The sequence below is a fragment of the Hylaeus volcanicus genome, chromosome 4 (genome assembly GCF_026283585.1).
Source record: "Hylaeus volcanicus isolate JK05 chromosome 4, UHH_iyHylVolc1.0_haploid, whole genome shotgun sequence".
Lineage (NCBI taxonomy): Eukaryota > Metazoa > Arthropoda > Insecta > Hymenoptera > Colletidae > Hylaeus > Hylaeus volcanicus.
Window position 1 is genome coordinate 3,853,853 of NC_071979.1, and position 15,377 is coordinate 3,869,229.

General features: G+C 35.5%; 1 protein-coding gene across 2 annotated transcripts in view; it reads right to left on the reverse strand.

The window, feature by feature from the left end:
* The window catches only part of LOC128875942 (vesicular acetylcholine transporter), a 128,134-nt gene that overhangs the window by 1,088 nt on the left and 111,669 nt on the right, over positions 1-15,377 (reverse strand). The window contains exons 5-12 of one of the 2 annotated variants that reach the window (XM_054121983.1): positions 11,522-11,694; positions 8,773-8,953; positions 8,426-8,600; positions 6,188-6,417; positions 5,222-5,433; positions 4,899-5,021; positions 4,341-4,527; positions 2,252-2,452 (exon numbers count right to left, since the gene is read on the reverse strand). In XM_054121983.1, the coding sequence (XP_053977958.1) occupies positions 2,252-2,452; positions 4,341-4,527; positions 4,899-5,021; positions 5,222-5,433; positions 6,188-6,417; positions 8,426-8,600; positions 8,773-8,953; positions 11,522-11,694 (1,482 nt within the window). Of the gene's footprint in view, positions 1-2,251; positions 2,453-4,319; positions 4,528-4,898; positions 5,022-5,221; positions 5,434-6,187; positions 6,418-8,425; positions 8,601-8,772; positions 8,954-11,521; positions 11,695-15,377 lie in introns of both variants that reach the window. The other variant, XM_054121982.1, reaches the window with a different exon arrangement.

Genomic DNA, 15,377 nt, shown 5'->3' on the forward strand with positions numbered 1-15,377 from the left:
CTACCCAGTTTGTAGACCCGGTTGCAGCATCCTAGGCGCAGAAGTGCCCCTGTTAGATGGCAACCGAAGCTATCCAGTTTGTAGACCCAGTTGCAGTATCTTAGGCGCAGAAGTGTCCCTGCTATAGGGCAACCAAACTAGCTAATTTGTTAGTTCGGTTGTCATCTCGAAGTTGCCGTGATTTCACACTACTCCATTGAATAAAAAAAATACTTGAAAAACTAATTGCAGCTATAATTATATCAATTACTACTTTCTTTTTATTAAAAATCATAATCAAATAATAATTGAAGAATTTTATCGTAGAAAATATATCGTTATTAACACTTTCTATGTTTGAGTTTTTATTAACTAGTACAGTTGGGAAAGAACCACCTTGATTAATGCAATGTTCCGTTCAGCTACATCATTAGTAACTTGTAATTTTTCTTTAATTCCACAGTTTCTTTGTAACTCGTATTATTGAACCATGTTAATATCATCTTTCAAAAGATCGTAAGATAAATCAAATTTTTTAAATAGCTCCAATGAGTTTTTCGAGACGAATTCGCTCAAATCTTTGTTGAATAACAATTTCAATTCATTGTCGTCTATATTGTGCCGTCGATTCATCTTTGTACAACATTGTAGAGGTAATTTTTATTGAAAATTCCTTTAAAGTGTACAATTTTGTCAATATTGCAAAAATAAGCTATTATTTAGCATCTGTTGATAGTAAAACTCATGCTTTACAAAAAAATTCATGTACCTCTTTTTGATAAGACTGATATAGTTCCGCGGTAATATTAAAAAATATGTCAAATTACAAGTAACTTAACTTTTGACCGAGTATAACTTTGATACAGTCGACTTTATGGAATTTTGACAAGAGACCTCTTTTCTAGAGTATTCAATTTCCTACAAAAATATGTCTGTAGATTTTCTGTACGACGTATTGTTAGCTGGTTATAAAAATCAGAAGTAGCGAATAAATAAATATATGTTTTCGATGTTATTCCGATGCAAAATAGAGAAGTACGGTGCGGAATCTCTTAATCTTAATATTAAGAGCTCAAACTTTAACAGGCATATTCTTATTCCTAAATGAAACCTTCGACACTGTTTAAAAGAAAAAATTCTTTTTTCTAAACACCTTATTGCGCACCTAGAGTTGTAAAAATATATTTTACGTAAAACAAATGGCGTTTCATATTCTCTGCAATCGTAAACAGTTTGTGGAATCAGTTGGTCGATTAAATGGAAATTTAATATTGCAACCTACGCGTAGCAACATTCCGAATTTCTCGTTTAAACATCCTCGAGGGTGTAGAAGCGAGGGAGCGGTGTAAAAGTGCTTCAACACTTCTTTCTATTCACGCGTAGCCGTTTCGAGGGTTGAGACTATAATAGTTCTTCCGCCCTTGAAACTCGACCTGTGAATTGTTACCTTTGTTGTCAACTTGAACTTCAAAATGGGAATTCTCTGAAGCACTTCCTCTTTTCGCCCATTGTTAATTTGGTCTCAGCCATTATATCGTGAATTCAACTTACGAAACGTACTTTCAATCGGATTATAAATTGCATCTGATGCTTGTGAAATGAAGAATCAATTAACGACTCGGTACTGGAATTATTATTTAAAACAATATGCGTCGTTATTAAAAATAATAACAACGGATGCACCGTTACTTTATTTAAAGTATTTAAATCACCCCCTAAAGAGTCTTCTTGAAAGGTAACATGTTTCGTTTCTGATGGAACACTCTGTATAACGAATTGCGACGACGACAATCTTCTCAAATATTAATGATCATTATTTGACGATACCTCCAAGATCTTGGAGGACAAATTGTCATTCGAAACATGAAAGTTTCGTTTTCTTATTGAACCATGTTAAAATATCATCTTTCAAAAAATTGTAAGATAAAGTAAGACAATTTTTTGTAATTGTGGACAAATGATTCGTTACAAATTGATTGTAAGACAAATTTTTTAAATACCTTCAGTGAGTTTTTCGAGACGAATTCGCGCAAATCTTTGTTGAATAACAATTTCAATTCATTTTCGTCTATATTGTACCGTCGATTCATCTTTGTACAACATTGTAGAGCTAATCTTATGGAACACTCTGTATAACGAATTGCGACGACGACAATCTTCTCAAATATTAATGATCATTATTTGACGATACCTCCAAGATCTTGGAGGACAAATTGTCATTCGAAACATGAAAGTTTCGTTTTCTTATTGATCGCTGATCGTGAGCACTGACCTGCGACGTCGATAGGGCGAAATGATTGATGATCGCATAAGCCTCATCCGCGAAGATTTCTGGAACCGGTTCTCCAGCTTCTTTCGCGGCGTAACGAAGTCCCATTAAATGGTTGTCAATTCCTTGTCCAGTTATGTTGTCGTTCATCTCTTTGGTCTGCCTCTGCACCGCCAAATCGAATAGCTCCTTGATTCTCTCTTGCTGAAAACGTAATAAAAAACGGTTCGTGTCAATTGTGGCTAAAGAGAAAAGGTCTCCATACGTGTTCGACGTCTACAGAGTGTTTCAGATATAGAGAGTCGTCATATGTACATTTCGTAGTATTTGATTTTAATAAAATCAAAGCTAAACTTATTGGTCCAAGTACAGAGGCTTCGCGAATATTTATTAATAATCATCCATGAATATTAGAATTTTAATAAAGAGTTGCATTATTTATAAATATATAACGTAATCTGTACTCAAGTCCAATAATTCTATAACTTCCAAAAATTAAGTTTATTTAATCCTAAACATTCGATCAAATGAAACATACTTTTTAAATCTCTTGAATCTATTTTCTAATTTAATCTAAATTTCAATTTTTTAAATCTATGTATACATACACATGCACGTGTACCGAATTTGTCATGCGCAATGTATACAAATTCAGTTTGAACATTTATTTCTGAATATTGATATATACATATTATAATTACTATTATACAATCACTGTACTTCTCCTGTAAAAACTTTTCACTTTTTAAGGAATAATATTCCAATGTGTTTTTACCCATTAAAGTAATTGTGCATATGTTTGCATACCGAAATGCTTCGATAACTACTTTGCGTCTTAGCTTTTGCCAACAAGCGTATAAACATTTCCCGATAATCGTGCTTGTTATTCAACTTGAATGTTTCCTCTGAATTTGGTTTCGTTTTGTCTCGGACCGCGTGCTCGTTAGGGTTGAAAATAGTACACGCACTGGAGGGAGTCGATTTCATTATCGTGCATTTTCGATGAACATCGGCGTAATTGCGGGGAACGGAACGGCTGAAATAACATCGTGATAAACGAGAAACAACAGCTAGCTCGGTTGCGGTACCATCGAAACGAGGGTGAACCGTGGAAAGAAAGCAAACGGTAAAGCCCCATGAAAGTTGCCCCGGGCCACTCGAGTAACGCGCAAACACTCGAACAGGAAAGAGAACGAACACGGTCTGGGTCTAATTGATTGCCTTTTTTCCAGAGTTTTTCTTTCGTTTATCATTTCTTCGTTCCCTCGACTGTACATCCCCCTTGTCCCTCTTGGGGATCCGTATTTATATTCTTTCTGCCTTTGCCGGTCTTGGGATCACAGTGTCCGGCAATTGTTATTCTACAACCAGGACTTTTTAGATCGACGATCTTGAGATCTCCTTAAAAAATAAGGTAGCGAACGTTTCACAATATTCAAATTGCATGCAACATATTTTCTGTATCATCACGATTAGAAAAGACATTCAGGGGCCTGGTTTAAGTGTGACACCCTGTATAGATGGGATGGTTCACCAAACCAGGCCACGTGAATATCTCTTTTAATTATATTTCATATGAAATTGGAATGGTATGAAGGTGTTGATACGCTTCACCAGATTTTGTTTAGATTTTTTTTTAGAAATTTTCAAAGCCATCGAATAAAATATAATTTCAAGGTAGTGTCATTACACATATCCGTACATATCCGTATCTGGACATCCGTACAATGACGGATATCCAAATTTTGTCCTGGATTCAATTTACACCGTTGAATCATTAAGTAAACGACTTTTGTTAATTTCATTTTGTACTTTTTAGGCTGAACTTTACTTCACACACAAATTTATTCACGTCTTTTTTTACCGTTTAGTAGTTTTTTATGCCTAGAATTCATTAAAAAGTTACGCGTATGTAAAGTTCGTTCGAAGGCAACCAATTGCATCGTCATCGTGCCTTCGAATAATTCTGAAATAATCCGAAGAAATTCTGCTGGGTCTCGTCTATCGATGAAGCTGGTATCGCGATTAGAAAAGAGAAAAACTCTACGAAATACAGCCAAGTTTCAGTTACACTGTAAATGGTGAACTGAACTCTTTTGGTGCCTTCGTCTGGGACGTTGTTCTGCTGATTCGCTGCTTGAGTTTCAGGATCCCCTTGGCACATGGCCTTTGCCCAGGCTAGGGCTTCAGGGCTGGCCGCCCTGATGCAGTCCACCCTTCCAAGCGCGAATCTTCGGATGCCCGCGCTCTCATAAGTTGCAACTACGTTTCCGTGCAATCTACGCATACAGGAGTCATTGATAAGTTAGTCACGCTAAAATTCTATTTTTAAATGTTACGTTTCAATAAAATGTATCCTTATACTGAGTGATTCTTACAAGATAACCGACGCTTCTATGCAGTTATCTATGAAATTTGAAGTTGTATTAAAATATTGGGGAAAAAAAGATGGTGGCAATTATTTATTTCTGGACGAAGAAGGCTCCAAGATATCAGTCACCTTCATTTTTTTTAAACGCACCGCAATATTTTTTCTTTGACCGAATGATATGCCATTTATGAACGTAATGTTTAACGTTTCTAACGAACCAATCATACTAGAATTAACTTCGAATCTTTTTGAATTTTATTTTTCATTCTTGAAACTCACCTGAAGTATGTAAGTTGTAATGCTAGCTGTACGTAGACGTCCGGACTCACTCTGCATGATTTTACAAACTCCTTTGAGTAGTCTTCGAATCGTAGAATGCACAAGTCCAAGTCCTCCACCAGTCTGCACAATTATTAGAAAAAGAAGTACATCATTGAAAGGCAAAAAATATGTATTTCCATTTTTTAAAAATTTATTGCACGCGCACCATTGGACTTATAAAAAAAGTGCAGTCCTACAAATACAGTACTTTTTGAACCAATTATCTCTTTCCTTCGACATTTTGAGTTATGGCTATTTACTGAAAAGCTAGCGTCACTCACGCGTCGAAGGACGTCATGGCATCTCTGATATGGTTAAGACTCTGTTCTGACAAGTGCCATTCGAGTTTCTCTGGGCCAGGTAGATGAGATGGTACCAAGTTTTCATCGGGTGGTGACATGGCGTCGACTTTCTCCGTCAATTCCTCAAACGCCTTGAAAACCGCTGGGGCCTCGCCAGCCGAGTGCTCGTAAGTCAAACCCCACATCCCGTCCTTTAATAAACAAATACGTAAAAATACATGTATAAAATGGAGTTTCTACAAACAATCCTTGACAAATCTATACGTATGTGGTCGACAGAGCTTTTCACTAAGGCTCTAAACAAATTAATTCTGAACGTGAATGAATAAATTGTATAATTTTTAAAATTGTATAATTTTGATGACTTTTACAACTCGTATAATTAGTATAATTTTTATAACTTCTGTATCTTGAGTAATTTAAACAACTTGTATAATTTTATATAACACGAGCAGTTTGCACAAAATTATATAAATTGCATATACTGTACAGTCTTTATAAATTGTATATATTTAATGAGTTTTATCATTTGTATAACTTCTATACTCTGTGTAATTTATATATCCTGGGTAGTTTGAATAACTTGAACAATTTTTATGAATTCAATAATTTGACCAAATCTTGGGCACATTGTTGATTACAGATTTGGTATGCAGCTGTGTTCACAAAAGGGACAGGAAAGAATAGGATAAAGAAATTCAATATGATAAAAAGTGGACCAGGAATTTATAAAGGAATTTAATGTAAGAAATTAAGGAATAATATAAAGCATTGTAATGTAATTTGGAAAGAAACACATGCGCAAGACAGGACCAATGGGTGCAATAATCGATATAAAACAGATTACGTACCCTTATAAAACAAACAAAGGAAAAGTGGACTAGGTAAGAGTTAATTGTTGTTCAGATAATTCATAAAAAGATGGATGCATGTAGATTTGCATACCTTGCCAAGAATAGCGTGGAAAGTTTTGTCGAACCAACGATTTGCACCTAAATGTCTTGAACCTCCACCGTGGAGAGCATGATGGAGCACGTTCGCATAATCTCGATCCCCGATCCATCTGTCCTCCTTCTTCAAAGGATTGTTGAACGTCGTTGGCAGTATGTCGTCGTCGATGCAAACCACGCAAAGGCATCTTTCCAATAACTCCAGATTATGCCGATTTTGCTCGTCTGCAAAGTTCTCGTATTCTTATCTCTTTGCATCTCTTTCTCAAATTTCACCTACCCACAAACCCCTTAAATGAAGGAAAGTTGTCGACTGAACCCTTTAATAAAGAAACATTCTTGAGGAGACTCGTCAATAAAAAAAAGAATTCTTCTCGAGAATTTTAGTTCTCGGCCTTTGATATAAAATAACAGAAAATTCGTTGACCTTGTAAGTACATAAAATCATCAATCATTGACTTTCTACATATGTACAATAACTGAGCATTTCTTGGCATTTTATACAGGGTGCGGCCGAATAACATGTTCTAGCGGCCACGAGGTGATTCTTTATGAAAGAATAAAAACAAAATATGGAATACAATTTTTTCATTTAAACCTTAGTTTTCGAAAAAATCGAGTTTGAAGCTATTCCGTGACATTTTACAATAAAATGACTAACTATTTCTTGACCTTTTGCATAAAATAACTGAACGTTCCTTGGCTTTATCTTATACAATTAAAATGTTCTCCGAGTTGAAAGTTCGTATGATACTAACAGAAATAAATATCAATTTTTTGTCATAGAATTAAGAGACGAATTTTTGTTTAAACAAACCATAGCTACTATAAATACAAAAATTCAATGAATTTATTTATAACATTAACCCTTAAATGCCCTAAGTTTTAAATTTCATACCGGACTTTTAAATCGAATCGTAAATTTGTTAAAAAATTGCACAACTTGCACTTGGTTTGTTTTTAATATCTGGCTGTATGTGCGTTACCATCGCACAATGTTTTTTTTATACAAAAGTTAAACAAATAAACGTCATCAGTCAAAATTGTTGAAACCATAAATACATTGATATTTTTTTAAATTTAATTTGGAAAGCTAAGGGTTCTAAGGGTTAAAAGTGTCTGTTGCTTTACTGGATAAGGGATCCCGACCACTGATCGTCTTTAGCTTGTTACAGGATAGCTCATTCGATTTGTAGACGTAGGTCGCAAATTCTCGTTGAGCAAGGTCTGGTTACGGAGCTAATGGGAATATTGCGAAAATTGGTGAGCGTAGAACGGACGGTTAATTATGACGGTACGTGGAGGGGTATGGAGTGGCGAGGGTTGCTCTGAAACTCCCTACGAGATCGCTGCACCTGCTTGCAAAATTGCCTGACAATGCAATTTCCAATGGGTCACATTTTTGGTAAATTCGACTGTATCGCACGTAGATTCCGAAGACGACTCCAAAACAAAAAGGTAATAGTAACGAGTAAAGTAAAAAATAAATAATACTTTGCTGAAAATTGCAAAGTACCCCAAAACAAAAAGGTGATTGTAATAAGTAACGTAAGAAATAAATAAGATTTTGTTGAAAATTGCAAAGTACCCCAAAACAAAAAGGTGATAGTAATGAGTAAAGTAAAAAATAAATAATACTTTGCTGAAAATTGCAAAGTACCCCAAAACAAAAAGGTGATTGTAATAAGTAACGTAAGAAATAAATCAGATTTTGTTGAAAATTGCAAAGTACCCCAAAACAAAAAGGTGATAGTAATGAGTAAAGTAAAAAATAAATAATACTTTGCTGAAAATTGCAAAGTACTCCAAAACAAAAAGGTGATAGTAATAAGTAAAGTAAGAAATAAATCAGATTTTGTTGAAAATTGCAAAGTACTCCAAAACAAAAAGGTGATAGTAATAAGTAAAGTAAGACATAAATCAGATTTTGTTGAAAATTGCAAAGTATCCCAAAACAAAAAGGTGATAGTAATAAGTAACATAATAAATAAATAATACTTTGTTGAAAAGTGCAAAGTACTCCAAAACAAAAAGGTGATTGTAATGAGTAAAGTAAGAAATAAATCAGATTTTGTTGAAAATTGCAAAGTATTCCAAAACAAAAAGGTGATAGTAATGAATAAAGAAATAAATAAATAATACTTTGTTGAAAATTGCAAATGTCACTATTAGTGTTTCATTTCTGCACATACTAGTTTATATAGATTTTTAACAATTTAGAAATTACACTTACTCTGGAGCAATTCCTCTCTAGCTTTCGCCCAAGCAGGTCTCTTCGCGGTTGTAAGGATCCCAACAGGTGGAGTTCTCGGATCAGCTTTAGTTTCCATAATAGAGAGAATTTGGTGAACTAGTTCGGCCTCGGTGATGCGACCTCGGTCGGAAGCTCTAACTGGTACACTATAAAACTACCAACACCATTTTTCCTCTTATATCGATCAACAACAACCCCTTATCGAATATTACGCTGAATTCTCAGCGTCCCGAATTTAATTTTCATTTGGAAATATCGTTTGATGCAACAGTGAAACATTATTTGATTTGATCGGTAAATGTGTCATAGAAAATGTGAAGTAATACTTGATTGTGATGAGCGATGATTATGTGATCGCCCGATGTGGCTCTGTCGAGGAGGATTTGTTCGTCACCGTTCACCCCTGGTCGTCGATAAATCCGGAATATTTGATAGTGTTGAGCCATGCACAGGGCTTGCGTGCTTTTTCCATCTTTCAACTTGACCCGCTCGACCTCCAATCCATTCCTGCAACAAAATCGTATTACGTATCGTATCTGATTGTTTCGATATTAAAAATGATAAATAAATTTTTATTTTGCAAATACCGCTTCTCGGTCACGTTTCTAAAAATCCGAAAAATTATCGTTGCGTTCCTTGAAGGTTTCTCTACAAAATAGCTAAGTTTCGTGCTGGTGTTCTTTCGATTAGCGTCGTAATAAAATATTAAAGACAGCCGTCTCGTACCGCATCAAGTAGAGAGGCCGTGCGGTTCGTTATTATGGGACGAACCGCGTGCATTTAAAATTTTATTACGGCCTTATTTCACGTGTCACCGAAATGAAGCCTAATTATTTTGTAGAGAATACTTTAAGGAGCACGATAGAAATTATCTCGCATTTTTAAAAACGTCGACCAAAATAACCCATCACCTTCGGTTGGGGTCATGCTCGACTCTCAGGCACCGATCCTCGGTATAAATAAAAATATTCACGATAATGTCAAATCCATTATCAATGTCCAAGAAGGTAGGTCTCCTCTGAAATCTCCTCTCGATACTATTTTTAAATTTCATTCGCTCGTTCCGCGCGAGACCGAGTAATCAGAAAGTGTTCAGACTGCAAGAGAATAGCACGGTGAAAAGAGCGGCGCGATTTGGCGAGACGTCTCGTCGAATTTGCGTTAATTCCCGAAACGAAAGAAGAAAGCATTCCTGCCGGGACTTCCTCCGCCGACGGATACAGGATACCGGGGGGCTTTGAGCTTTTCCATGCAAGGAACATCCTTTACGTTTCTCGTCGCAACGAGTCTCTTTATGCTCCCGTTCTATGGATCTTAGATCCCGGATTTCCTCGCAGACGTGCTCCCTCGCTAAATTGATTTCGGTGCGGCTTCTTTTTGTCCTCCGACGAATCAGCGTCTCGAATGACAGACCTCTTCCTTCGAGCACTCCGACCAAGATGTGTTCGACTTTCTTTCTCGGATTCGGGGACCCGTGTCGCCGATTAGCTTAGTCAGATTCTCCTCGAGGGTTAAACGCGAGCTCGGGAAAGTTTTAAGCTTTGGAAAATTCAGAATCTTCGGAAATACGAAAATCACGCGCAATGATTTTTGTTCGTAACGTACCAAAGTATATTCGTCAATCCCAACACAAAAGTTGTTTATTAGAGAAACTCTGGGATCGAGTCTCCTTCGAACTTCAAGCTAATTAAAATTAATGTTAATAGTTTTTCTAGTTAATGCTAATAGTTCTAATTAATAGTTTTAAATTCTTTGTCCTTCATCGATGTCTTATATAAAATAGTATATGCTGCACTTCTGAGAAACCTCAGGTAACATATTTGCAACCAATTTACCTGTTCTCCATTAGTGTTTTTTCGTATCTGTTTTTTAATCGCATATTGAAGATTTTAGTATGAAATAACAGGCTACTGATCGTCAACCATCTGCTAAGCCACTTACCTCTGTCAATTGGACTTACGCCACTTTCATAGTCGATGATCATTCAATTTCATTTACCGATTAAATTTTAAATTGTACAAAACATGGGAATTTTTTAAGAAATTAAACACGGACTAGTTATACATACAAAATTTACATTAAATTAAGCATGAATTACGTGATATCTCATTTTTTTCAAAAATGGACTTACACCACTTTCAAAATAAACGGTCCACATAATAATTATTATAGCGAATTTTAGGAAAACGAAGTACAATCTCACTACGGTTGCCTCTTCCAGCACTGCCCTATCCTGTTGCGTCTGACCGTTGCAGGGTGCATTCTACTTGCAATAGAACTGGACCTGTCATAGCTGTCTGAATATCAACTGTCCTTATTCCACTACAGTAGTCAAGAGTTCCCATCTCGAGTGTCTGACCAAAGCTCACCCAATTCCACTAGTCTGGCCATATACAAGTCCAATTCCACTTCTTCTTTCAATAATGAATTTTTGAAAGTCCATAATGGGCTTAATATTGCAAAGACAAAACGTTGACAAATTTTGACAGTTCGGTTCAAAAGCAAAAATGCAATTGCTTTGATGAAGCTTAAGATTAATATTCATTAACGTGAAATAGCTTGGGGTCGTAGTAAATATTCTTCTATAGAAGTAATCCACTAGGTGAACTGTTGTTCGTGCCATGTCTTGTTCAAAATCTCTTATATTCTGTTTCGTATTACGTTCGTCATAGTGTCTTTCGTACATAGATAGATTTATACAATTTGTTCTGAGCTTACACTACCAGTCCTTTCTTAACGCAAACATTATTTCATAATTATTTCTATGGTTCGGCGGTATAGATGAATAAACAATATCGACATCATAAAATGACGGAAGACACATACAGTCGATGTAATAATAAATATTCGTACAGGAAGCAATTCAAAATAAAGCTTTACATATTTATTTTATTAATAAATTTTAAGGAAAGAAATAATTAACACTCCTACATATTTTTAGAGTAGAATTTACATAAATTAAAGTTTATCATTCTTAATGTTAACCTCTTATTTCTTTTCTTATTAATTTTATTTTAAATTGGTTGCTGTACGAATACTTCTTACACTGACTGTATTATCAAAAGGTACTCTTACCTATCTAATAGTTCTTGGTAGTTGAGCAGCTCTGTGAGAAACCTTGCGAGGAACACTGCACCTTCTTTTTGGTTGGAAAATCGTTTAGGTCTTGCTGCCAGACCAGGATTGACGTTAATTGGTAGTGCCAGAGGAATGGAGAGGTACATATCATGTAACCACCAATCGGTTGCCTGCAACAGATAAAAATTAATAAAAATTAATTTGAATGATTGTGATCAGGGAGATGGAGGTTTTATACATATCTTAAACGTTTAACAAGAATAATACACTGTGTTTACTTTCTTATTATTTAATTCTTAACGTTGTATGTGTATAGAATCCTTTATTAAAGAGGATAGGCCACATAAAGTATTATCAGTTGATTCTTTGGCAGTAGAACTTGTCAGTATATAAGGGCTATATATAGGTTGTCCAGAAAGTTCGTTCCAATTTTTAAGAAACATTCAAAAACACGTTTGAATTTCAATATATATTTATTGAATTACATAGGTGTCATTTTGTTCCACAACCTTTCCACCTTTTAAGGGTATGCATGTTATTTGTTTTCAACCACTTCGATACGTTCAGACCTGTACCATCTACCAAAAATCGACATGGACTTTCCGGACAACCCATAATAAATTTAGCGCTTCCTAAAAAATACAAAATCTGTACGCCTGTATACAGCGTACTTCTGTCTTCTGATAATGTTCTGATAATTGCCACTTACTGCTGTTTAATAATCTAGAACTTCGAATCGAATAAAAATCTACGATACTTTAAAGTGTTAATCAATAATTTTTTAACGATATTAGGTATTATCTCTTTGGTACGTATCTATCTTTTAAAAAATTGTTAATTATTCCTGCGGTTTAATAATTTAGAATATGTAATATTTGAAAGTTTTGATTAATAATTTTGTTCACGGTAAAGTTGCTTTAATAACTGACTATATGCCGACGCGGCGAACGAGAATTGAAGCGTCGCGATCGAACGAGGCTCCATTGTTTAATCCATGTTTAATGATGCGTCCCCGTAATCCCCGTTGCCTTTTTGAAAAAGCGTCACAGCTGCCGCGTTTGCCGACAACGATTACTTCGAATTTTCCGTTATTATCCCTGATTAACATGTCAGATTTAACTAAACGTTTTCAACAATAACGAATAATTGCCCACAAATAACTCGTCGAAAGAGTTATTAATTAACAGTATCTATTACATAATATATGATATAACGCAGTGGTGGGCACAATCGTAATCACAATTACGATTACGATTGTAAACAAATATTTCAGAGTTGCGATTACGATTACGATTACAATCGTTATCACAAATTTGATTACTATTAAGATTTTCAGGTGTTTTTAGATATAGAAATTTTCCTCGAAACCGACTTCAGATTCCTCGCCCCAAAAAACTTAGAAAACCATGCTTTCGTTACAATCAAAAATTAAAAATTTTCAGTTAAAATATTTCATCCCAATAGGACCTAGATAGAGTAACTTTTAGACATTTTTAATTTAAGATGATATAAGACTAAGATGGAAAGATTTAAATTGTGAAATATTTCTGTTAATAATATTGATAACAATAATATCCAGATCGTTCCTTTTATATCACACTTATTTAACATTGACAATACATTGAGTGGCTTGTATACGACTCGATCAACAAAGAACGACTAATTGCTAACGACTGACCACGAAAACAATGCTCGGTTCCTTTCTCACCTGGAATCACATACACTACACACATACTTCGTGAGCGCATGACCCATCGATACTTAATATATTGAAATGTATCACACATTCAACAATTTCATTTTATAATTCTAATACAAATGTTTATTCAACAGATCATAAATAATCGGTCTTTTATTCGTTAATGAAAATAGGTGTCCAGAGGTTTTTTGACACGTTGAATATAATATATAATTAGTTTTCGCGAAAAACTGTTTTAAGCAGTATATAATTGAAGTAACGATAGGAGCTTTTTTTAAAACGATTTCAGGTTACCGCGAGGAACTCTCACGAGGCAAAGATATGCATGTTTCAATAACTTGTTCCCGTGTCGATAAAATAGATTAGGTTTTCTTTGGGAACGTCTATAGGTAGAACGACTCGAAGCGCGGTTATTTATGGAGGTCTGTGATCGGTGCCATTACACTTACACGGATTCAACGGGGATAAATTTGGAATGAGAACGATCGTAAGTTTTGTCAGACATTGGACGAGCTATATAAAAACTATATCTCTACTCGACGTCGCGATACGTACACGTTATATTACCGATGGAAAGTTGTTCTTTACATAGATTTCTATTTTCGCCACCGACAGTTCACCCTGTCGGTGAGAAATGTCTGACAGTGTTTCTATGACATTTGTTTGAAGACACCTGTAATGCCGAGTCGAGGAATGAAAATTGAGGGAAAAGTTGTAGATGTCACAGACGGTTTACCGATGCGAATAGATTCGTTTAAAATAGGATTACATATAATCGGAGATAAACAAAATTTTATTCGTATAATGGATTAGAAATCAATCCGAAGTGTACAAGTATAATTTATCCGTCATGGTATTTGAAGGAGGAGATGAATTAACTGCTTTAAATTGTGAAATATATCATTTTATAATTCTAATTCAAATGTTTAGCAGATCGTAAATAATCGGTTGTTTGTCTCTTATTCATTATTCGAAATTTGTATTCAGCATTAAACTTCTGGGCACATTTCATCTGGTTATTCTCCATAAGCTGACACTTTTTAAAAATTGATTTGACGAATTTAATTAAGAATATCTTTAAAGGTACTTCATTCGACGTTTAGTTTCAAAAATACATATTAAAAGCTTAAAAGTCCTTTTCCCTGAAATTTAAGTACATTTTAAAATAGTTTCATCTGGTCATTCTCCATAAGCTGATACTTTTAAAAAATATCTCAGAGCGTAATTCATTCGACGTTTAGTTTCAAAAATAAATATCAAAAGCTTAAAAGTCCTTTTCCCTGAAATTTAAGTACATTATAAAATAGTTTCATCTGGTTATTCTCCATAAGCTGATACTTTTTAAAAATTGATTTGACGAATTTAAAAATATCCCTGAGCGTAATTTTGAGAACGAATATATACGTCCTCCGGAGTCGAAGGGTTAAAGGGTGCCCCTTTATCGTGTCAGCAAATTTTCACGTGACACGCAGCGAATGCTTTACTTGTTAAAATAAATTATTGAGCACTCGGTTGAGAAATAAGTTTCTCCACCCCCGATCTAACGAACACGAAAGTAAAAAATCGAGGACCGAGGCGTTTAACCGAATCGTTGGGAGAGCCAGACGGGAAAGTATGGTCGTTCGGCGTGGATCGTTGCATCACGGATACGATTGCAGCTGCAACGGCTCGCAACATGCACACGCGGATGGAGGCGGACGTGTAGCTATGCACCGCGACACTAATACACCTGCGGATTTAGCAGATACGAACGATTCGAGGGGACGATAATGATCTTTCGCACGTACCAGCTCGTCCGATCTGAGGTTTCTTATTCAATGGGGAGCCGCGATTATAGCCCAGTTCCTTTTGTGCTTCCCTTCCACGGCTCTAACGACATCGCGGCGGCCTCTCCGCACTTTTTGTGCCCCCGTTGGCACGGGCTGATGATCAGTGACACATTTAACCAAGGAGGAGGACGATTTTCTTTTTTACCATTCGAGATGAGTCGCGGGAAATGTTCATCGAGGAGAATTAGTTATCGTCGTCAAGCTGAGCGATGATTCACAAATTCTACCTAATTTTCTACCTTGTTTCACCTGGACGTAACTACTATGACTTTCGCTGTATATTTGGTGTAGAAATTCATTCTGTCCCTTCGTAAAATAAATTTAT